Source organism: Choloepus didactylus, chromosome 9 (assembly GCF_015220235.1).
Source record: "Choloepus didactylus isolate mChoDid1 chromosome 9, mChoDid1.pri, whole genome shotgun sequence".
NCBI classification, from domain to species: Eukaryota; Metazoa; Chordata; class Mammalia; order Pilosa; family Megalonychidae; genus Choloepus; species Choloepus didactylus.
In genome coordinates this window covers 100635147-100660772 of record NC_051315.1, presented here as the reverse complement: position 1 = coordinate 100660772, position 25626 = coordinate 100635147, and the positions used below count along the sequence as shown (strand labels likewise).

The 25626-nt window shown below is 39.7% G+C and overlaps 1 protein-coding gene across 5 annotated transcripts in view; it reads left to right on the top strand.

Annotated features, from left to right (window-relative positions):
- PLEKHM3 (pleckstrin homology domain containing M3) overlaps positions 1–25626 on the top strand; it is a 259523-nt gene that overhangs the window by 133142 nt on the left and 100755 nt on the right. For all 5 annotated transcript variants that reach the window (XR_005218718.1, XM_037848979.1, XM_037848976.1 and 2 more), the window contains exon 6: positions 15853–15916. Coding sequence is in view for 4 of the 5 variants with exons in the window: in XM_037848979.1 (XP_037704907.1) it covers positions 15853–15916 (64 nt within the window). In the remaining variant the exon portion in view is untranslated. The remainder of the gene's footprint in view (positions 1–15852; positions 15917–25626) is intronic.

The following is a 25626-nucleotide window of genomic DNA, read 5'->3' as shown; positions in this document are numbered from 1 at the left end:
CCCTGTATTTAAATACTGCTAAAATAATGTGTGGGGTTACCATCTCCCCAACCTGAGGTAGAGAAAAGTACACCAGTAATAAGCAATTCTCTTGCATCTTTTTTCCCTTTGACTGGGAGTGGTAGTGGGGTGAAGAGGTGGGAGGAAAGGGGAGCTTTCTTTTGGATTTATTTTGAAATATGACTATTTAGTAAAAAACCTCTAAGAGATCTTCTCGGTGTTGTCCCTACTTCCCATAGCCGGGCCACCCTTAACATCAGCTCTTTACTTTCTTCAGAGTCTACAAAGATAACCACAGATACAAAGTGGAGCTGTTACCCACCTACTATGCTAAAATTCCTGAATTCCCGTCATCAGAGGCCACCTCACGTTTATTTTTTATGGAATCCAACTTTTTTTTTTAAATGAAGTTAGTTAGCAGTACCTTTAGAGGTGATTAAGATTGTCCAAAATCAATATGCAATTTAAGGTTCCCTTTATTTTTCCTGGGGATATAACTTCTAAACTGGGGTGTTTAGACAGTGAGTTGAAGCTACTACGAACTACTAATCATAGTTATGATAGAAATGAAAAGAAGGAGGCGTTGATGGGCAATAGGGGAACAGGAAAAAGCAAGAGAATCCTGTTCTTATCTAGTCGTAAAAAGCATTCTCTCCCTGCCTGGTTGTTACCTCTGTATAAGAGTGACCATTAATCTCCAGCAAGTAGGCCCAGCATGCTGAAGACCTGTCAGCACCATATAAACAGAATAAAACAAACTGTTAATATTGCTGTCATGAGAAAACTGAAAACAGACTGATTAATCGTATTGGTGCTCACCCACCAGGGAGCCAACTTTGGTCGTTGCCTTATTAGGGAAGTCACAGTTTGCTTTTAGGCCTTTCATTATGATGACTGTCCGGTTTTCATCCTCACTGTTTTTGTTATTGTTGTTAAATGAACGCCTTGTTCTTGAACCCATACAGCAAATCTTGACTGGCGGGGGTGATTAGTTTAGGAAAAGTCAGTGTCCTCCATGAAGACTGAAATGTTTACAGTACTGACAATTCACTGCTTCTGAGGCATCCCAGATGGCTACCCAGCTGAATTGGTTCAGGATTTAGTTAACTTTTCATGAGAAGAATTATTTACAATGTCCACACATGAAGGTGCATGAAGAACTCTGTGGAAACTCTTGTCATACATGGCAATGTCAGGACACATCCAGATCAGGAGCTATTAGGAAAGTCTATGGGCAGGAACCTAAACGAGCTAGCAGAGGGCTCAGCTCTCCACATCCTGCTGGACACAGGAACGGTTAGGATGTGTGTAAACTGGAGGTCGCAAACAGGCACCTCAGGGCCAGATTCCACTCATAGACATGTTTTGTTTGGCCTGTACAGGGTTGACTTCCACCATGTTTTGAAATTTTGAAATAGTTGCCAACATTTAAATAACGCCTATTTCACACGCACACAAAATGAAGCTTTCTGGTTTCTCTTGGGCTACCCTCATTCCTGCATAGCATCAATCAGCTTTAGATACAGTGCTTGGTCATAGTTTCTACTGCCCTGTTAGTCTCCCCAATCCCAGAGTTACTTGGTATATACCACAATGCTGCCCTGTTTTTCTTATCCCCGGCCCATTTCACTCATTTATGGTGGTACCTGGGCCCATAGGCATTTGAGGTTTGGCTCCTACTATATGTAACTAATTTTTTTTTTATTAAGTATAGAATTTACTGATGTCTCAGATATAAGATCCATAGCTCTTACATCATTTGGGGAGGTCTGTCCCAAAGGGTGAAGAAAGTCTTGGATATGGTTCTTTCAAAAGACAGATGTGAAGAGGCTTGTAGAACTAGAAGAAATTCCATCGGGTCAGCTTTGAAGTTCCTCAGGAGGTGGCTTGGACTCAGCCTTCATGACATGTCACACAGGCCAATGCAAAATAGGGTCCCAAGGGACAATTACCCTGTGATTCCTGGTCACCACAGTAAAGATTAGAGCTGGGTAACCAAGTCCAAGAGGGACAAGCTGAAAAAGAGAATAAACTGAAGTTTGCTGTAGGCCCTAAAGTTAGACTGCCTGAGCTCAGAGCTCCCCTGTATCTTTCATTGCTCTAGAGCCAGTTTCCTCACCTGGAAGTGGGAATAATAATAATAACTGCCTCATATTAATTCTGAGGATTAATAGAGTTGATGCTGGAATAAGGAAAGTGCTTAGTAACTGTTAGCTGCGGTGATTTTTATTATAAGCAGATCAAGATTTGGGGAGGGATGGGCAAGAAATGAGCAGATGGCAAGAGGCAGAAGGAAGATGAGCTGAGAATCATTGAAGAGCTGACATTCTGGGGGCTTGCCACTCTTTCTGTGCAAAGCATAGTGTCAGTAAGAGGTACAAGAAGTGGACCCTGATCCTCCAGTGGTGATACAGCAGTGTCATTCAGAGACTTTGCTCATTTATCATCCCACTAGCATATTTAATGTCTGTTTCCAATATTCTTTATCTGCCCTATCACTTTAAAAAAACAAAAACATCCTCCCCTGCTCATACTGCCACCTAAACTCCCCTCTTATTTGAGGCATTCTTTTTACTGCCAAATTTCTCAGAAACATCTCCATTTCCTCTTTTCCAATTGCTTATTACTTGATCCCTGGCTGCCTAACTGTGGATTGCAGTCTTCACAGACACTGTGACCTCCTGACTATTGGGTCAGAGGCTTTGGGGCTCTCACTTCCTTGACTTCCTTGACTTCCCATTGTTGGCCATCCATTCTTCTCGGACTCTCTTCTCCCTGCCCTTCTTTGCACTCCATCCCATTCTGGATCTTTCCGTTCTCTGCACCCTTGCCACCTCTACTTCTTCCTCCCACTCCCTAACACTAGGAATGGGCAGCCCCCACAGCTGCCTTTCTGCATCTCCTCCAGCCTTGACAAGAGCCAATGTGGCAGTTTTGTGCAAGTTAGTAAAATGTGCCCCTTCCTCAGGATACTTATGGTCACCTACAGGGAAACAGTCATGACCCTTATATAAATCTACAATGACTAAAAGGTGGAAACATGTACAATCATAAGCAGTAAACTAACTTTCTTCCTTAAGGAGACCACCTACTCTGATTTTCTCCGGCTGCCTACTGAACATCTCCATTGAAATGTCTTTTATTCCCTGAAAAATATATATCCTCTGATGGTTAGGTCTATTTCTGTTAACATAGCCTAATTCTCTTAGTCTCCCATAGTTCAAGTGTTAGGATGGTCCAAAAGCTTCCATTTAAATTTCCCAGAATAGCTAGTCACATCCTTTCCTTTTCATTCTCCTGCCATACCCCTCATCTCCACTCTCATCACCTTATTTCCATAATTTCCTAACTGAGAATCCTACCTCCCATGACTCTCCTGTCTAGTCCCTCTAACATACACATGGCTGTAAAATCATCTTATTGGACAGTAGATAACTCAGCTACCTGGGCAATAAAGCAACACCTTGGTTTGGTATTAGGATCTCCATTATGTGACCCTGACTTACATGCACACCTTTATCTTCCACCTCGTCCCTATGTAAACCACACACCACAAGAATTTCCACTGTGTCCCTAATGGGCTACATCCACCCCACCCTCAGCCAAAACAATATACTCATTTTCTTGACACACCGTCTACCTCCCAGTTGCCTAACCCAAGCTTGCCAGTCTTCTCTACTTGACTAAAGATTATTATTACTTTAAGGTCAGCTTAAGTCTCTTCCCACCTGTCTTCAGGAGCTGATACTTTCTCTAATCTCCATCTCTGATCATTGGGACCACTCATTTGACACTGAAGTGGTTGAATTGGTGTTCTGGTTTGCTAATGCTGCTAGAATGCAAAACACCAGAAATGGGCTGGCTTTTATAAAAGGGGGTTTATTTGGTTACACAGTTACGGTCTTAAGGCCATAAAGTGCCCAAGGTAATGCATCAGCAGTTGGGTACCTTCACTGGAGGATGGCCAATGGCATCTGGGAAACCTCTGTTAGCTGGGAAGGCACGTGACTGGCGTCTGCTCCGAAGTTCTAGTTTCAAAATGGCTTTCTCCCAGGACGTTCCTCTCTAGGCTGCAGCGGCATCTGGGCCTGTGTGGCTCTTTTTAAAGTACTCCAGTGAACCAATAATGATCCATGCTGAATGGGTGGAGCCACACCTCCATGAAAACATTCAGTCAAGAGATCACACCCTAATCAAAGGTGTCACTCACAGTTGGCTGTCACGTCTCCATGGAAACACTCAATCACAAGGTTCCAACCTAATCAACAGCGATAAATCTGCTCCCACAAGATTGCATTACAGATAATGGCATTTTGGGGGACATAATACCTCCAAACTGGCACAATTGGTTTTTATCTTCTTCTGTGCATATCCTCTTGCCAGCTAAATTGGGAGCCTCTTAAAGGCTAAAATTGTCCCTTTCTTATGGTAGACTAAAATAAAAGACTACTCATGCTAGCCATGCAATAAAAGTTTGTTAATAATTCTAATTATGTTATCTACATTTGTAGACTAGCTTACTTTATGTAAAATAATATGATTTTATCATTTAAAAGGTACTCTCCCAGAACTGTTTTATTTGTTCTTTACAACAACTATTTTAGGTAGGTAAGGCAGATGGTATTTGGAAAGAGATGCTATGTGACTTGCCCAAGGCAACAAAGCTAGTAAGCAGCAGAGTCCATACTAGAAACTAGGTGCTCTAATGCTTAAATTGCTGCTGCTTTCCCCATCACATTTGCTCTGGGTGGTGATGTCCAGAACCCTCCAGACTTTTAAGGGGAACCACTTTTAATTCTTCTGAAGCCTTGATTAAGATCATCTAGAAGAGTGTGAAGGAAGGCAGGGAGGAGGCAGGCAGTGATGTCCCTGAATGGGGTGGGGTGGGGGGATTGCTGACACACTCACTCCTGTGCTCACTGGCAGGCTCAGTCAACCATGGAGATCTGGGCTTAGCATTAACAAGTGCATTTTCTCTAGGTCAGCATTTGCTAGGCGTTGATGTTTCACAGACCTGTAAATTTAAAACAAAAGTGTGAATATAGCTATAGAGGTGTCCTGTATATCTTATTTAGCCAAAAAAGACATGAAAACAAACAAAACATTGCTATCTTTTTCTTACCATCACTTCATATAAGAACATAAACATTTTTTAAAAATAGGTAAACAGCCTTATAATATTGAGCAGTTTTATTGTTTTTAATCAAATGGATTTAAAACTCATTTTCCTAATCTTATTTTTCTCATTTTACCTTGGACTGCTAAAAGCTTCACCAAACTGGCTTCTATCTTTTGGACTAGCTTTTCGGAAACCCTGATTTAAGCCGTATTTTCTCTTCATCCAATACAGGAAAGAAGTTCTAGGGTTTTACATGGATTATTCCATGTCTCCCATTCTCTGTCATCAAAAAGGTGATTTGGGGGATTATGATGCCTAGTGAATTGAAAGTTCATATTATGATATAAATTTGAAACTAGTTTCTCTCATATGCTAGTTAATGTTAGGCAAGATAAGTTAAGAGTATTTTCCCAGTTGCTTAGAACAGAATTGTGTTGGTTCTTGGGGAACATTTGGTCCTCCAATTTATAAAGTTTAGTCTTTGGCTTCGACCATTCTAAAGCATCTTGAAGGTCTGACTTGGGAATCTCAAGAAAATACAAAAAGTGATTGTCCCACATTCTTTTTGAAATTATGATTTTATCAGTATTAGTTCCTACCAAAATGTCAGTTTTTCAGAATGGAGACAAATTTCTATCATAAATAAAGATTGCCATTTTTATTAACAATATTATTTTTCCTGGTGAGTACCAGAAAAAAAAAAAATGTGTTTGCTTCTTGTCAGAACTCTCATTGTTTCTCCTAGACCAGACCCATAAATATCATGAGATTTACCAAAACTCCCTTCCTACTCCTTTCTTCATTACCCCAGAAGTAAATGTTGGTCTTTCTAGTGAGGTCACAGAAGGTGAGGCTAAGTCCAAAGGTTGAAATGTCCTTTGGTTGTCTGATAGCATCTCAAAGATAATATGTTCAAAATTAAGCTCCTAAAATCTCTACCCCCACTCCACTCCTGCTCAAACTGCTCCTCCTGTAGTCTTCCCCATGTTACTAAGTGGCACCTCCATCCATCCAGTTATTTAGGTCAAACACCTTTTTCTCACATTCCAAATCCAATCCAGAGCAATTCCTGTCAGCTTCACCTTCAGAATGTATCCAATTATTACCATTTCCAATGCTACCACTCTCGTCCAAGCCAATCATCTTTCTCCTGAATTATTGCAATAGCTTTCTAACTGGTATCTCTCTAATTTACCCTTGGCCGCCTTCAATCTATTCTTAAGACAACTGCAAAAGTTAATGTGTAAATTAGATGATGTCCTGGTCCAAATGTTCTAACAGCTTCACCTCTCATGCCCAGTAAAAACCCAAGGCCATACATGGTCTCATCCCACATTAACTCTCTTCCATCATCTCCCACAATTTTTCCTCTAGCTCACCCTGTTCCTATCACTCTGGCCTTTTTGTTGGTCTTCAAGTACACCATGTAAGTGCATACCTGAGTTTCTGTAATTGCTATGTCTTCCCCCAGACAACTGCGTTAAGTTGCTTCCTTACCTCCTTTAGGTTTTTATGCAACTGTCACCTTATTGATGCATTCCTTGACCACTGTCTTTTAAATTGCAGCCCACTCCCACCCCACCCCCCACACACAGCCACTATCTATTTTGTTTCCCTGCTGATCACAGTGTAACGTGGTTTTTTATTTTGTCTCATCCCACTCTGAGGCCATCATGTATGGATATGGTGGTTTTGCTTTGCTCAGCCTATGCAGGCATATGCAATGGCCCTGCTCTCCCCACTAGATGTAAGCTATATAAGGTCATGGCTTTTTATCTGTTTTGCTTCCTTCTGTATCCCCAGAGCCTGAACCATGCCTGACATATAGTGGGGGCTTAATAAATATTTGTTGAATAAATAAATTAAATGAGTAGAGTACTATTACCAAGATTCCACCTGCCCAATTTGGTCAAATTTATTTATTTTTTTCTTATTACAAAACAATATTGCTCATCATAGAATAAAAAAAAAATAAGAAAATAAAAGCCATCCATGACCCTACTATTTTGGTGCATATCCTTCCAGACCTTTTCATCTGCAGATGATTTTTTCCATAAAAACAGTTTCCTACTGTTCACTGTTTTACATTGATTGTTTCACCTAGAATATTGTGACCATCTTTTTGTCACTAAATATTTGTCTACAGCATCATGAAACACTGAATGAAAATGGTGCTTTGATCTGTGAGCATATACCATTGATATGCCACTGATATAGTTATTTACCATTGATCCTGAAAGACGTAAGTGAGGATTTTACTCAATGTACTCAACAAAAGATTGCATGAGCTAATAATAAAAGAGCTGGCAGAGATCATTTCTTAGCAACACTCCCTCCTTCCCCCCCCCCCCACCCAAAAAGGGTCAGGATGCATTAGGGGGAAGGATTATCTGTTACAAAGAGAATAGATTGCATGCTGTTGTGAATCAAATAAGCTTAATGTAGGAGGCTAGCTTATAAAGAGTGTACCTCTTAGAATAGCCTAATTCTTAAAACACAGTCTACACACACTGGGCTTGCTATATCTCTAAACTGCATATGAAGAATATTGTATACTAAAATCTGAAATCTAAACACGCAGTTAATTATTGGCCAACAAAGTCTGACTCATATTGAATTTTAGAACAAGCCCTTTTTAGCAGCAATATTATCACTAAATTAGTCTCATTAAAAACCAGTAGTTATTAACACTTCAAGTGTGTAGATAACACTTCTTTAAGCTCAGTAAAAGAACACAGCTCTTTATGTTCTCTGTAAGATTTAATATTAGCCAGAGTTTTCTGGCTAATTTCCAAGCTAGCTAATTAAAAGTAGTATTAGCTGCAGTTGGGTCTTTAGCCATAACAGATTAGCTTCTTGAATCTTTCAGGACTCAGAAACTACTAAAATACAGGATATCATTTTGATAGCTTTTGAATGCAATGGTTTTTTTTCATTCTACTTCAAGAATTCCTTTTCCCTTGGATGTCTTCTAGAATTATGACTTTCAAGTCTTCTAACCTCCTGATGTCCTAATAGCTCCTGCCCCTTTCTTCATTTATTCCAGGCAGCTCATTCAGCAAATATATATTAACTACCAGTATAGCATCCTAAAAGGGAGCTACAGTCTGTTTGCAAAAGACAGTGTCATTCAAAACTAATCAGAGTAATAAACTTTGAAGATTGAACTCTGAGTTGTATATTAATTTGATTGTGACATATACATGTAGCTCTTTAAGAAATTCTTCAGAAAGTTAAAAAATGACTATCTTATTCTAAGAATAAATAAAATATGCCCAAATTATCTAAAATCATTTTCTAAGAGACAAGGGAAAAATAAAACTCACTGCAGGAAAAGTATTATATCCTTGCAACCGTTAAAAAGAACCTTTTAGGACTTCAGCTAGGATCTATAAGAGCCATGATGCAGTCTCACATTTTTATAATCAGACCCCAGGATAATCACAACCAAAATTACTTCCCATCTATTTCTCCTCCAGGCTTTAAATTGTTGCTAAGAAACTTAAGCACATTTTCTGAATGAGCAGGTAAGAAAAACCCTTTTTTCCCATAGCTATCTGCCAAGATATAATATCTGGTGCAATCTTGCCACTTTTTCAGCTAATGAGATTAGCAAAATGAAGTATGTAGGGAAATGATTGAAGCTTGTTTCTTCCATAGGGGTTGCTATCGAAATATCTGCTTTGATTTAAAATTGTTTTTCCATTAGCTGGGAACATAGCTGGACTTTTAAGTCCTGTCCACATCCAGCCTAATGTAACTATTTCAGGAAGAGTTTGCAGCTCATATCAAGAACACCAAATTGCATTTGCCTGGAGAGTCTTCACAGGGTCTTTTGCTGACAGGGTTTTTTGCTGACTTCAGAGTGGGTGTACATGCCCTACAAAGGAAGGACAAGTGTGACTCTTTCAACTCAATGAAAATTACCTACACTGGAGCATATATATTCTTGGAAAATACAGTAGTACTACATGAACAAATGGTTTTCCTTTTAAAATTATTTCTTACGCACCTCAACCCATATTCTTCCTTTAGACTCTTATCATTTAGAATCAAAATCTTGAGTTTTGTTTTTGGTGTTATCTTTTTGATTGTATGTGTTTGTGTGCGTGTGTGTGTGTGTTGGGGGTCGTTTCTTTAAAGCATATGCTGAGATGTTTTCATTGCAAACTTTTTCTTTTTCTTATTAACCTTTGGGTTTTTAAATGCCAGTTGTGCACCTCTAAGAACTGAGCTTCTGGGAAATGGTGATATTATTAAATCTATCAAATCCTGCAAAAGGTTGACTACTTCACAACCTGACCCAGTCTCTTTTCTTTTGTGAGCATCAGGACTTGGCAGAGCTGAGTTGAAGTCCTAAAAAATTAGTGAGGTTACAATAAGGAATAACTGAAACTGTGGAACTATAACCCATAACATTCTGTGAAATTACCTATATAACTACTTGTTAAATCGTACTTTGAAAATTATCGCCTTTCTGTATATATGTTCTATTTTACAATAAGGAAATAACTGAAATTGTGGAACTGTAAGCTGTAACATTTTTTGAAATTTGCTAACTACTTGTAAGTCATACTTTGAAAGTCATCACCTTTCTGTATTTATGCTATATTTCACAATAATAAATGTAAAAAATAAAAAAATAAAAAAAAATTAGTGAGGTTAAATAAGTTTTGATTTGTTTGAACTAGTGTCATGGCACGAAATTGGATGAGGCCCCCGCTGCATTTTTTAAGACTGCTGCTTTTGATTTCAGAGGCAATTATCTTTGCATTTTTAACCCCAAGTATCAGCTGCATAATATAAGGACTCTGGCTCATATATGACATTTTCCTTTTTAATTTTCATCTTTTCTCCCCTTACTTATAGCCATTCATAAATGAATCCTCAGTTACCTGTCCAGTGTGTCAGACAGTTCTAAAGATGATAAAATAGAAAATATACAGAAACGATAGTGATGGTTGATTTTCATGATCCTTTAGCAGGTTTCTTGAATATTCCTTGGTACAAGAGGACCTAATGGTGCTACCTGCCAGTGATAGTTTCTTTTGATGAGTGAGTGAAGTGTGGAGTTGACTCTCCTTATCACATTTGTCCTTTGGCTGGGGTGTCAGGGCCGACCAGAGGAACTTGCATTGGCGTGAGCAGGGTTGTCTGCGTGGTTGGCCTGCTGGAGAAAAGCTGCCAGACCTGATGATTAATAGGCCTGCAGGGCAGTGAGATCACTTAAAGCGCGGAAAGCCCTAAACACATCAGTCTCATCAGAAAGCAAAAAGCAGTACCCTCCTGCAGCAAGATCCTGTTTACCAAAAGACTGCTAACTCAAATAAACTTAGCTTAGCTGTAGCTTTCCTTTCCTAATGTGTTGAAGTCTGGGGGGAACATTGGAGGAAATTAGTAATTACTTTTTGTTTAACATGTTAGTAGAAACTTGAAACATTTCAATTAAGAAAATGTGTGTGTGTGTGTGTGTGTGTGTGTGCTTATTTGTGTATTTGAAAGAGCTCCCAGCTGGGTCCACTTCTCATTTCCTCTAGACCTTTCCAGGGCCAGACTCCTTCAGTATCCCCACTCTTGTTTCTTCAACTTCAGATTCCGTACTAGCTTCTTCCTTTTAGCATATAAATATTCCCAAGTCTCTCCCATCTTTAAAAAAAGAATCCTTTCTTAGTCCTACATCCTTCTAACTATGGCCCAATTTCTCTCTTTAACTTTTAAGAGTAACTTTTTAAAAGCGTAATCCACAGTCCTTCACCTTTCACCCCTCTGGCGTCTGGCTTCTCCTTTCCCTCCCTTGAAACCACTCTTTCTGAGGTCACTGATGAATTCCTGTCTGCCAAATCCTGCAGGCACTTTTCAGGCCTCATGAGAGTCTTCCTCTTGTTATTTGACTTCTCCATTGCCTTTGATACCCTTGACCCCCTTCTTCCTTCCTGAAATTCTCTCTTTCCTTGGCTTCCGTGACACTGGCCCTTCTGGTTTTTCTCCTCCCTATCAAACTGCTCCTTCACAGTCTTCTCCCTCCATCCACTCCTTAAATTGTCCTGTTTTGCTCAGGTCCAGTCTTTCGTTTCCCAATATGTGATGTCCTGGGCTTTCACTCATTTCATGGCTTCACCTAAAACCTGTAGGTTGGGGAGCTACAAATCTCCTACCTGGACTCACTGGATGACCCTACTTGGATATTCCACAGATAATTCTAATACCCTGCTCCAACAACTAAGCTACCCTTTCCCTGCCAACGACTACTCCTCTTTCTTATTCCCTACATCAGTAAATGGAACTGCCATCTATCTATTTGGACTAGATAGAAAATTATGAATAATTCCAGGTTCCTTCCTGGCCTTCACTTCCAGTTAGTCATCATAACCTATGGATTCTGCTAAAGAAATACATCCTGTCAACTATTTTAATTTGATCAGATCCCCATCATTTATCACCTAGTTTACCAAAAATAAAACAGTAAAAAATATTTCTCCCTTCAGTCTCTCCACTGTGCCCTTCTGCTATCAGTGATCTTTCAAAGTTGCAACTTTAACCATGTTGTTCTCCTGCTTAATGCACTTCTGTGGCACCCCATCTCCTTTTGGGCAATTTCACAGTGTGTCATTCAAGACCCCTTATATCTGGCTACCACCTAACTTTCTAACTTCATACCCTGCAGTTCCCCTCTTCCACACGTGTACAGCTCCTTCATCTGCCCCTGAAAGCATCACGCTCACTCTAGCCTCTGTGCTCCCTCTACCTGGGATGCCCATCCTTCTGCATCTTCAGATTAATTCTGACTTGTCAATTTTCAGAGGACCCTTTCCTGACCAGGCCTCCCCCACCTCTGCACATTCTTCTTTCTCAGCACTTTTCATAGTAAATTGTAACAATTTGCTTACTTGTCTATTTCACTTGTCTGCATATTCCCTAATATAAAAAACTGTGTCTTCTCCATATCTCCAGGGCCCAGCATGATAGTTGGCACATGTTCACTGCCTGGCATTTGCATATTGCAATGAAATGTGTGATGATTTTAGGTTCTGAAACTACTGTTTCCATAGCCATAGTAACAAGTCGCAGAGGTCCAAAGGCTGAACTTCATTGGCATTAAATTCGTGGGAGGTATGGTGATCACAAGTCGTGTGTTCTGGCAAAAAAAATAAAGCAAGTAATCATCCATTCTTTATTGAATACATTAATAGTAAAATTAATGCTGAAGTGACATCTTAAGGAGACATCAAGCTTTTCCTCTCAGATGTGAACAGCTCACTAACAGAGTCCCTAAAGTGGCAGAGAATTCATTTCTGCATCCCCTGCTAAGCCCTGTCTTCCCCTAGGTAGATCTGCCTGAGGCACCTTAATGCTACCTGAGCATGCCTTGGGCCTAAAGATTGTCCACAACCCATTCTACAGGTCAGAGCCTAAGGGGGACTGGCCTTTGGGAATTCTCACTTGTTCCCTCCATTTCCCTAAAGGGCCCCTATCAGACAGAACAATTTGTAAGAATTAAGCCATGTAGGAAAAAGCCCTTGGCATTACCCAGGTAAGAAGTTTCCATGACTCAGGCTTGCCCAGGCTGGGCTTTTGTGTCCTTATTTACCCTGCACTTCCTTTCTGGATGGTCTGCCTAAAAGAGATATTCGGAAAACGTCTTGCAAATTTGGTCTGCTTTGAAGATGCATGCAGTGGGAAAGATGAACAAACTCAACAGCGAGAATGAGCCTTAAGTTATCTGGCCCTGCCTTTGAAACCCTCAACTTTCTGTAAGCAAAAGAGGATGTTCCTACCTCCAAATAGCTATGAAATCTTTTTCTTCTTTTATTTACAAAAAAGGATCACCATAAGAGACCCATTTTAATACCTAACAGTCTCCCCTCTCAGGAAATTTGTTCTCATATTTAATTGCAAAGCTTTTGTGCTGCGCTTCTGTCCTGGAAGGAGAAAAGCTGATTGACATTCTCTGTTTTAAAAATCTGTATTTTTATGGCTACCAATAAATCTCCTGGACGCAACATTTTCTGCAGACACAGTAATCTCAGTTCCTTTATCTTTTCAGCATATATTGCATTTTCCAATCCTTTGTGTCTGTTATGACTGACCTCGTGTAAATTATAGTATTAGACACTAAAGAGTGATAAAGAGGAGACAATAAAGTCCTTCTAGAGGAGCTTAGAATCTCTTCTAAAGAAAGAGAGAATATAAACATGTGAAAAATATTTAGATACATGAAAACATAAAACAAATACATATCTAACTTTAGCTGTACACATGACATTGAAGGAGTATTATAGATGGCTATGACCGAAGTCGGTTAGTTATTGTGAAAAGAGGAGTAATGAACAGTGCTTAGAAGCAAGAAGGACCCAGCCTAGTAAGGAAAAACTGGATATTAACTTTGTTCCTCATCAGCTGTGTTCATTAATCCATTTCCAGCGCTTAGCCCAATGCCAAGCTTATTTTAGGCACTTGATAAATGTTTGTTGTCTGGATGACCTACTAGCTGGATATAGTACTCTACTAAGGGCATTCTGGTGTGGTTTGAGAATATTTATAAATAATGCTTATATCCTGTGTACTCCAATCATAGAATTCATAGGATTTTAGGGCAGAACTTCAAAGAGCAAATACTGTAAATAGCTACCCTGCATTTGTCCCTGCTGTAGTTCATTTAAACCGAACTCACCTCCTGTCCCACCTCCCTAGGAGCATAGGCCTTTTAGACCAGGGTTTGATTCCCAGCTGGGCATTCAAATAGTCTTTGCCACTGAGCCTCAGTCTCCTTTTCTGTAAAATGGAAGTAGTAATTACCTTGAAAGACTGTTGAGAGGATTAAATGAAGTGATGTTTGTCAAGTGCCAAGCCCAAAGTGGCTACTCAACATGTGGTAGCTCTTATTGTTATTGGCAGTTAACACAGCAGGGTGCCATAAAGAAGATGTCTCTTGAACATCTCTTTTGTGTGTGTGTTATTGAAAATGGAGGTTGGTTGCATCACATGGGGCCAGAACCATGGACTACCTTCTACAACAGGGAGCCTTTCTGTAGGAAAGCTTAATCCCTGTTGGAGGAATTGAGCACTTTTCCTATCCCCTACCCAACAGGGTTGGGACTATGCTCTTCTTCCTGCAACAGATGCAGCTTTAACCCATTGCGGTTGAAGATTGCCCAGACTTAGGAACTATATTCTATTTCCTAGAATTTAATGCCCTTGTCACCCACTTGATTTAGTTTCATTCCTGTGTTGAAGCAACGCCTTTCAACAGAATTCTTCAGTGTTTCCATACATTCTCTAGGAAAACTCCAAAGTAGAATATGCCTCCCCCAGTCCTTCAGGGGGAAGAACTTTGTCTAATTGGTTCACTTGTCTTTCTTCAGTGGTCTAGTATAATACTTGATACACTGTATGTACTTAATCACTATTGAAAGAGTGGGTGGATGGATGAATGGAGAGAAGGAAGGAAGGAAGGAAAAAGGGAGAAAGAAGAGGGAGAGGGGAGGAAAGGAGAAAGGAAGGAAGGAAGATTTAATCTCTAGGATTTGACAAGTATTGCAAGCTTAAGTGAAAGGTTGAATATTGAATTTTCTAATGAGCTAGATATTGGGCCAGTGATTCCAAACCTTGGCTGTACTAATCAGCAGGAGAGTTTGTGTTTTGTTTTGTTTTGTTTTGTTGACTGTGACTTTCTGGACTCTACCCATGCCCTGTTATTTTCTAGAAGCTCCCAAGTGATTCTAATAGACAGTCAGAGTCGGGATCCACCATGTTAGACCATACCAAAAATATGTGCCCCATGCATACTTTTTTTTTATTTCAATTACCTCATTGTATTGTAATGATCAGTTTATGTATCTTTTCCTCACTTTACCATATGCTCCCTGAGCTCAGAAACAGGGACTGTTTAATCCATAGTTGTCTTCCTACTGCTGGCACAGTGCCTATAGTGGACAGTCATAAATATTAATTGAATAAATTGATGGTTTCTTTCATTTAGGATGCAAGAAAACTGCATAGACAAAGAGAGAAAATGCTAGCACCATGAGTTGTGTTTTGTTTGGGAAGTTTTGGGTGGTGTTCTCTAACTATCTATAATTTGGTACCTGTCTACTTGTCCATAATTGATTGTATTTTCCTGTTCACTCACTGTCATCTATCCAGATGTTGTACATCACTATACATGTAAAAGGAAATGTTAGTTTATTAATGTGATGTTCAGGATCACTGTCCCCATTAATGAAAGCCATAGAAACTCTAAACAAAGATATACAGGATGCCACTCTGATTTATTTTCTCAGCTCTAAAATTTATTACTTTAGACGTAGAATAATAGAGCAGAAAAAATAGAGACATCTAGTTTAATTGCTCTCATTCTACAGTGAAGAACTAAAGCCAAATGGGTTTCAAGACTTCCCCACGGTCATGCAGCTTGTTAGGGACACAGCTGGGACAAGAACCCTGCTGCTTGACCTTCAGACTTGCACCTCTACACAGCCCTCCCAGCATTTCAGGTTACCCTAGAAATCAGAGACCAAAGTTTTACTTCCATCTTGATATCTGTGTTAGGAAGAAAAATTTCTGAGAACACGGTATTATTACAGGTTCCTCAGAGGGTGTGGGGAACAGGGATAGATATCTAGCAGGGAGAGAACAGAGGGAAGGGATTCTTATAAGAGACTTAGAAACTTACCAGAAAATGTGAGTTTTGTGGCAGAACCACATTTCACTTGTGTATTTGTCCTTATTTTCAGAATTTTCCCCAGAGAATACCTCTTTCAGCAGATCCACCTGTATTCCCTCGCCGACCTACAACAGGTAAGCACTCAGAGGGGCCATTTCATTTGACTTCTCCTTAGTGAAGTCTCTTGGCACCTGAATCCTGCCATTGTTGGGGTAGTTTTCATCACAAGTCCTGATATTCAAGTAATTTCTATTCAGAATGAAAAAAAAAAAAACCTTGGTATAAAAAGATATTACAGGACAATAACAAGTGTTGACAAGAATATGGAGAGATTGAAGTCCACATGTATTGCTGATGGGAATGTAAAATAGTGCAACTGCTTTGGAAAATAGTCTGATGGTTCCTCGAAAAGTTAAACATAGAGTTACCATTTGACTGAGCAATTCCACTAGTAGGTATATTACCCAAGAGGACTGAAAACATATGTCCACACAAAAACTTGTACACAAAAATGTTCGTAGCAGCTTTATTCATAATAATCAAAAAATGGAAACAACCCAAAGTCCATGAATGGGTAAACAAAATGTGGTATAACCAGACCATGGAATATATTCAGCAATAAAAGGAAATGGAGTACTGACACAGGCTCTAACTTGGATGAACCTTGAGAACATTATGCTAGGTAAAAGAAGCTACACACAATAAAACAGCATATAGTACGAAACGTCCAGAATAGGCAAGTCTGTAAAGACAGAAAGTAGATTAGAGTTTGCCAGGAACTGGAGAGAGCAGGGGAATAGGGAGTGACTGCTAATGGGTGTGGGTTTCTTTTTGAGGTGATGAAAATGTTCTAGAATTTGATAGTGGTAGTAATGGTTGCACAACTTTGTGAATATACTAAAAAACACTGAATTGTACATGTAAAAGAGTGAATATTTATGGTATGTGAGTTATATATCAATTAAAAAAATTGGATGAGAAAAAAGATACAAAAGCCAATGAATATATTAAGCCCTTTTACTTGTGCTCAAGCCAGTTGGATGACTTAATGGATCATATGAATAAAAAGTCATCTTTTTTATACCTTTATTAGTATGTGTCCTTTTAATGATTGACCAGGTTACAGCCTATCTGTTCAGCCCTAAATTCTGAATATGTTAAGCTTTGGTTAATCACTTAAATTAACAGCTCAGTTCCCAAGAAGCTATTGGACACTAAATGAAAGCATTGCTTTCCTCTCTATATATGTATTGATTATTTCAAGTCATTCAAAAAATAATTGTGACAACTTTAAGAATGTCTCAAATTTACTGTGATTCTTTTCTGTTGTTTCCTCTCTTGTTTTGCCCAGAAGAAATGAGGAACTAAAAACTGTGTTCATATCCTTACAGTCATTTTTCAGACTCTAAATTACATTTCAAGTGGTTTTTTTTTTTTTTAATTTAAAAACATTAAGACTGTTGTAGTCTTTGTCCTTCAGAAGTAGGAAAGTTATTTTAAATAGCAGAAATCATTTTAGAGCGTTTAGTTGAAGTCTGAAAGAATACTAGTCATCGGTGTAAATCTGTCTTGCACATATCATCCCCCATCTCCACCCCCTCAGTCCTCTTGCCCAAGCCCTGTACTACGTAGTCATGCAGCTGCTGGCGGCAGTGGGAAGGTGTATATTTTTAATTATAATTTTCAACTGGTTTTTAAGAAGCAGTGATTAAAACATCCATTATACATTTTTATCTATTTTCCGGGACTCTCCCTGATCATAGCCTCTGAGTACCCAGACTCTGTGACTTGAGGAATATGTTTAAAGTGCCCTTTACATTCTTGCAAAGCTGGTTTAAAATAGAATGGTTGGGCTCTAAAGTGAGTACTCTTTGAGGAAGCCTTTCAAAAACGAGTTTTGATATCAGAAGAAGAGAAAGAATCAGAGTAATTCCATATTCATTTTAGGATGTCAAAGTAATTCATCCATTTGGCAATAATAAAGCCTGCTTTTTAAAGCTTTCCTATACTCTGCTGCCTTGTTTTTTCATTTCTTGTCTTCTTTTATTTTTTTTTTCCTTGTAATAATCAAACCGTACATGCCAAGCAGCTTACTTAAATCAGTGGCAGCCGTATTCTTGGTGGGCCAGACCATTAGTCCCTGGAGCCCCATAAGCAGCTTAATCAGTTTTCAGGCTTGGTGGTAAAGTGATAGAGGCAATCAACAGCTTATCAAACTGGGGCTCATTGCATCCATTTACTTAACAGCTCACTCTAACCTGGTTCTTTGTGCCTGGCTTTAAGAGCCCCAAACTTATCATATTTACAGGAAGTTTAATTCAATTATGTTTTCTGCCTGAGATGGGTTAAATTGGATTTAGTTTTTGATCTGTCTGCATCATAGCTAGCAGGAGGTTGCCCCATCTTCTCTCAGTTGCAAGTAAATTTCAAGCATAATTTCTGGATCCAAACAATTTGTACAAATATATAAGGGACAGAAACACAGGAGAAGGGAAAAAAAAAAAAACTACAGTTTTTGAGAAAAAGGTATTAGTGGTAGCTAGAAAGCCCACCATTCCTGACTGACCCACCCACCACCCCCATATCATTCTGCGCCATTTTGTCCTCTCTCCGTCTGCTTCATCATCCTTTTTCATGTCAGCTTTAGGGATTTTCTAATAAGTTATTTTTCCCTATATTTGATTCCCCACCTCAAATAGAGATTTCTCTGAAAACAGACCTTTCTATCATATAAAATAATCAGAGAAAAATTAATTTATGTTTATAGATTCTGCAGGGGAATAGCAGATAAACTAAAGCAAGTGAATGAAGACTTATAGAACCTGAATAACACAAGTAAATATTCTTCCTAAAGACACAAATTTCTTCCTACAAATTTCTCTTAAGTGAATTTGATTTTCCCATTAGCTTTTATTTAAAAAAAAAAAAAAAACATTTTCCTCTTTTAAAAAAAGGTAAAAATTTAATAAACATGGTAAAGGGGATTTATAGTTTGATTATACATAATAGTTTCAAAATAATATAGTACATAAAATATTACTAATACTGAAGGAATTCTGGTACCCAAAAAATTGCAACTTCTTGTCTCTTCTAGTTTCATATTTAGAAGTAACAGTCCCTAAGATTTTAGCACATAGACTCAATTCATCAATTTGGCTGAACATGGCAAGCTACCTTAACACTTCTGATGTTACATTCAAGACAATTTTCTACTCTCTTCTCATTATTTGAATTTACTGGCCTCTTTGCAAGTGTGCTCCTTTAATATTGTGCACTTGGGTGTGAGGAAATATATAGCAAAGATGGACATCTCTTAGCAAAGGGGACTTCCTTCAGCTTTCTGGGAGTTGTAGTTGCCTGTCCACTGGCGAATGAGTGCCAACTATTAACAAAATTAGTAGTTTATGCTGGTGCTGTATCTCTGATTGTCTATTTATTTCACCAATAATTAAGTCACCCCCTCAATATTACTCGCTCATCTAAAAGGTAGTAATTAAACACCACACAGTCATTACCTGACTATAATCAGTTGGCAGCATTTAGCCATGTATAAAATAGAGCCCAGTCTCCTCCTGGCCTAACAGCAGGGTCACAAAGGGGGCGTAAAATGGAGGGAGAGGCTCTCCAAGTGCTGGGAGCTCGGGGATACACTGGCTTGATGCACTTACTTCTTAAGTTTGGAATGTCAGATGAATTTCTGTTCAGCTAAGTAGATATTGTTAGGAAAAAACATATTCAATCGATACTCTTTGAATGTAAATTGAACAGAATATACTGTTGTTTTTATTTTTTTTTTAAATCTTGTAAACAGAAACTTTCTTTCAGGAGAGATGAATGCTTAACAGTTTTTTGAACTGCTAAAGTGATCTTATAAAGGATTTGGCAAGCAATGACTAAGCATATGTGAATGAATGGACAGGTATTGGTGCATGTTTTGAATGGGGGGACCAAAGGCAGTGCTTTTTAAGAGCTTTTTCCTGGTTAGATATGTTGAGATACTCATTCTATCCAGCATTACCACAAATCCATGGGAAGTCTTTAAGACAGGAATACAATAAAAAGATAATGCTTAAATGAACTAGCAGGAACAGTACCACAGCTCTCAATGTATTTGCTCACTGTATTAGCTACCCCCTTACCCATTAAGCGATTAAGCTAAGCAGTTAAGATTAAGCGTGTGACAGACCATCCCTATTTACTCTTAGTTCTTTTTTAACACTGATAAGAAGATTCCAGATTGTTCCATAGAGTACATTCGTATATGTAAGTTAATGTTCAAGAGTTCTTAGTTGTTCTTAAGGAGCAAATCAGGAGCTGATTTAATATGTCATTCTTTGGACCATGTAAGTGATAGGAAAATTCTTCTGAAGTTCCTTCTACTTGCTGTAGAAAAGGTCAGATTTGACTTCTAAGTTTTGGCTGCTTGTGCTCTTGTGACAAAACTTAAAATGTATATTAATGACTAACTCATCTGGTGTTACCTTTGGGACATAAGTAAGTTGAGTATTGAATGGTTCTATTGGTAGTGATTAGTGAGAAAGGATACTGGATGATCCAACGGGTGAGGTAGTTGGTTAGAGTAGCCCCTCTCTACTTGTTCCCTCCACCCTCCACTACCTAACACCCCCCTAATCCAACACCCTCATGTGGATTGATCTGAGGAGCAATTTCTCCATTGTTCACTTTCCACAGGCCCTAAATTTCCATACTAAACCCTACCTTTAGGTTAAGGCAGTGTAGATTCTAGTTAATTTGAAAAAATTACCCAAGAAGAATAAATTATTAGTGATTTGGCACAGATTCATTTGTCTTAGTAACAAGTTAAAAACACAGCACAGTCTTTGGAGAGAGAGAGATTTCAACAGATAATGAGGGGGGAGAAAAGATAGAAAGAAAGGAATTTGGAGTACTTTCTAAAGAGATGTGAAATGTAAGGATGCCAGAAGGGAAAACCCATGGTTCTCAAGAGCCATGAAAAGTTAGAGGAGTAACAAAATGCAGGTCACCTTTCCAGAGTTGCCTAGAACTGTCTGAACTGTTTGTTTACATTAAGATAATAAACATTTAAAATAAGCAACTGACATGACATACAGGGCACATAAATGATGAATGAACGAATGGATGTATGTACATATGTATGTAGGAATGAATGAATGAAACCATATGTACATACACATGTTAACCTGACCTTACTAGCTCTCTCTTCCCCCAAAATAAAAGCAAGCTGATTAATTTAGTATTAGCCCCTAAACAAAACAAAATTAGAAATGCCAATCTGTAAAATGACAATACACAGAATTCTAAAACCAAATAAAAATCTCAGCTTTTTAAATGCCAGGATAATGGTGAGTTCTTCAATATTGCAAACTTTCTAAACACTCACTAAACACTCCTGGACAGCTAACTTCTCAGTTGACTTTTTCACTAGCCCCAAGACCCACAGAGCTGAAGAACTGTCGTCTGTGTGCCCTAAACGTTTGTCCGAATTAGACTCTGAAGAAACAAAGCAAATAAATGGTGGCCCTTTCTTGAATGTTTTCTAGAGTTTTATAGCTGGTGAATGCAATCACTGAAAGGCAATGTTTAAGACATTTTGAGGCCACTTTTCAGAAACATACTTTGCTGAATTCTTCTTCAAGGAAGTTATGTGAGTTACTTTGCATGACCCTGCCGAACCAAGCAAACACATACTCAGAGAATCTTATTCTCTGTGTGTTTTATTCAGAGTCAGCAGACAAAGGCCTAGCCTAAGTGGACACCCAGTGCAGCTGCCCTTTCACCAAAGAAGTAACAGGTGATGACCTTTATTCACACGGGGTTGGGGTCTTTGGATCCACAGCCCACAGGAACACAGCGCCTCAGTGCCCACAGCCGAGGCACCAGTCTCCAAGCCTCAGAAGCTCAAGGAACTTGTATTCATAGCCTCTCAGCACCCCTGATCCTTGCGCCATTGTCAACCCAGGCATTAGCAGGCAGGATAACTAATTAAGAGCATTCAGATTCAACAAGCAGAAAAACAAAGCGTGACAGCTCTCCTGTGTTGTTCTGTAGCCAGTGCCTGTATGTGCTGCAGCCGTCCCTGCCTTTAGGAACCCAGAGCGTAATCTGGGGTGAGACAGGAATGAGGCCTCCATTAAAACATCACTAAATCTCTGTTAGCTGTTTTATCCCTGTTTGTTCCAGCCAATTAATGAGTTAGGAAAGAGGACTGTAAGTTATTTGAAGAGCAAACCATCCCTTTTAAATAAGTGGATTTTAAAAGGTGTGTGTGTGTTTCCCTTGCAGATTTTTTAGGGCTGGGGGAAAGAGAATGAATGTTATTCTCTGAAAGATTGGCGGGTTGGCAGCAGAACAAATGGAAAATGGCTGTTTCTCTGGATAGCAGGTATATCTTGAGCAGCCACTAAACAGTCATGCATTCATGCTCAGTCTCCCAGGGTGTTTCAAATCTTGGTGCAAGGAGAGTTAGGGTTAAGGGAATTGGGGATGGACAACTACTGCTTAAGTGACCGAGCTGCGACTGGAGTTCTAGTCTTCTGACTCCTTGCCAGAGGCCTTCAGACTTCACAATCTTTTTGCTTACTGATCAGGCCTGATGGGGTTTTGGTGTTTTGGTGATGGGGCCAGTTAGCTAAATGGGTTGAATAAAGTAGGTGATTAATGAGGTGTTCCTGCAGATTGTTCTTTATGCCGTCTGGTTTGTCTTTGCCTAGAGAAAATGTTTTCTGCTCTGCAGACCCAGGCACCACACACAACTATGACCAGACCTCCTGGTTCACAGATGAGTTAAAGGATTGGGAGACGTGGGCAGGGGCTGTGGCAGATATTGTGGTAGCCAAGGGCAAAGCTGTTGCCCTTTTTGGAAAACCAGATCAGAAAGATGACTATGTATTGTGAGTGTTGGATGGAGAGCCTACCACCTAGGTAAGAAAGAGCTCAGTTGAGATAAAGATTCCAGAAGCCAACCCTGAGCCCCTCAAGTATAAACAACATTGTAATCAAAGAAGGGGCAGGCACAGAGTTGGACGGTGTTCAGTCAATAATGAAATTGCTTCTTGGGAGTCCACCTTCCTAGCCCCCACTTCTGCTTTGGCTTCTAGTCATCAGTTTTTTGTTTGTTTATTTCACTTGGGTTTTTGTTTTTGTTTTGCCTTCCCATTTATGTTACATATATATTTAAAAAAACAGTCATAATAATAACTAGGTGAGGGCCTATTTTCAAAGAATATTTACTTAAAGATATAGAGTCAGATTTGTGTCATCCTTACCAATGGTGGGGCTGCTCTGCCCTGCCTGCCCCCTCACACATGGATGGTATTAGTCACTAGGAACAGCTGAGAGAGGGTTTGCATCAAAACTTAAGCCATCAAATGATCAGAGAAAAAGAAATGCCTGCAGCACTACTGGTTGGTTAGTAGGGCCTATTCCTGTGTATTGGTTATCCTACTGCTGTGTAACGAATTACCCCAAAACTTAGTAATTTAAACCTAAAGTAAACATTAATTCTCTCTCGCAGTTTCTGTGGGTCAAGAATTCATAAGCAGTTTAGTTGGGCAGTTTTGGCTCGGGGCCTGTTATGAGGTCACAGTCATCCAAAGAAGCCTTCCAGACTGGGGCTGGAAGATCTGCTTCCAGGGAGGGTTACTCCCATGGCTGGCAAGTTGGTGCTGGTGGGAGACCTCAGTTCTTCCCCACATGAGCCTCTCCACATGCTGCTTGAGTGTCCTCATGACCTGATAGCTGGCTTGCGAATGATCTCAGAGAGTAAAAGCCAGGCAGACCTGTCTTTTTATGACCTTGTGTCAGAAGTCAGAGAGTGTCACATCTGTCACATTCTGCTCATTAGAATCGAGTCACTAATTCCAGCCCACATATAAGGGGAGGAGAATTAAGCTCCACCTTTTGAAAGGAAGTATGTCAAAGACTTTGTGGACATATTTCAGAACCACCATATCCTGTAATAATAGAACCTCACATTTGTATGTTGTTTTACAGTTTTAAAAAGCATTATTCCCAAAACAACTTTGTGAGGTAGGCAGCCTTCACTTTTTTGTACCCACATCATAGGGGCCAGAAAACTGGGACTCAGAAAAACTAACTGCATTGCCAGAGCTGCACAACTTCTACTAAGGCTGAAGTCCAGGTTTTCTGACTCCTTGTCTAGTGTTCTTTCTGCTATACCACATGAATGTATGTGTGCAAAATAAGACAGCTTCTTGGGCAATCTCATGTTTGCTATTCTTATGGCACACAGGTATTAATGGAGCAAGTAAAATAATGTTTTTTAAAAAGTTCAAGTAAAGAGAAATATGCAGTCAGTCATGATTCTTGTAGTTCTTTCATGTTCACAGCCTGAGAGGCATCCGGATGTCACTCCTCCCTGTCACATATCATGCACTCGGGGAGCAGCCTTGGGCCCCACAAGGTATTTAAGGTACCTTTCCCTCACTCTTATTCCCTTGCCCTGATCAGACTTCCCTTATGCCACCAATAGCCAGGATGAAAGAGGCCCCCAAGAATTCTTCTGGTTCTTCTTTTCTATTCTATTCAGTTAATTCAACAAATGAGTATGGAATGACTTCTGAATATGAGGCACTGTGCTAGAAATAGAGGCAAAGGTGGATCAGTCATGGTCCCTTCCCTCACTGAGCCCACAATCCAGTGAGAGAGGCAGACAAGTGTCTTGTAGGGCTCAGTGGAGTTGAACACAGGGTACTGGGGAGACACATCTAATGCAGTATGGTGGATTGTATTTTGCAAAGATAGCCATGGTGGTGTTTCCCATTCCACATGCCCTTCTTACAGTGTGACCTTTACACTCCTAGTTGGAGCCTATATTTCCATTCCCTGACTTTGGGTGGGTCTGTGACCTTGGAAGTAATGCTATGTGAACTTTCAAGGGTATGTCATAAAAGGTGATATAGCTTCAATCTGATGCTCTCTGGGGACACTCGCTCTTGGAACCCAGCTGCCATGTTGCAAGGAAGCCCAAACTAGCCCCATGCAGAGAGACCACAGAGAAAGGTCATATGTAGTAATTCAGTCTTATAGCCCAGCTGACTCCTAGCTGACAGCCAGTATCGACTGCTAGGCATGTGAATGATGGCACCTTTGTGGTAGATTGAATCATGTACTCCAACAAAAGACATGTTCTTAATCATAATTCATGTTCTTGTGGGCATGAAACCAGTTGTAAATAGGTGTATTATCAGTTCAGGTGTGGACTCATTTGTGAATAGGATCTTTTAAGATTCAAACTTAGTCAGAATGGGCCTTAATCTGTATTACTGGAGGCCTTATAAAGAGAAGCCAGAAGTCCAAGAAAGCCACAGGAAGAAGCCAGAAGTTAATGGAAACCAGAACAACAGACATAAGGGGAGAGAAATCACCATGTGGCAGTGGCAGAGGTGCCAGCCAAAGAACCCCAAGGATTGTGGCAAGCCAACACCAGAACACTACAGTCTGAGAGAAAGCGTGGCCTTGCTGACACCTTGATTTTGGACTTTTGCCTCCCAAACAGAGACCCAATAAATTCCCATTGTTAAGCCAACCCATCATGTAGTATTTGTCATAGCAGCCCTGGAAAACTAAGGTATCTGCAAAGGATTCTAACCCCTAGCCTTCAAATCTTCTGAGCTGAGGCTACACATATCATGGAGCAGAGACAAGCCATCTCCACTGTCTGCTGCCTGAATTCCTGATCAGTAGAATCTGTGAGCATACTACAGTGTTTGTTTTATATCACTAGGTTTTGGAGTAATTTGTTTTACAGCAATAGTAACTGGAATGCTCAGTAACTTGGCTATCAGAGAAGGCTTCCTAGAGGCTGTGATTCTAAGTAAAG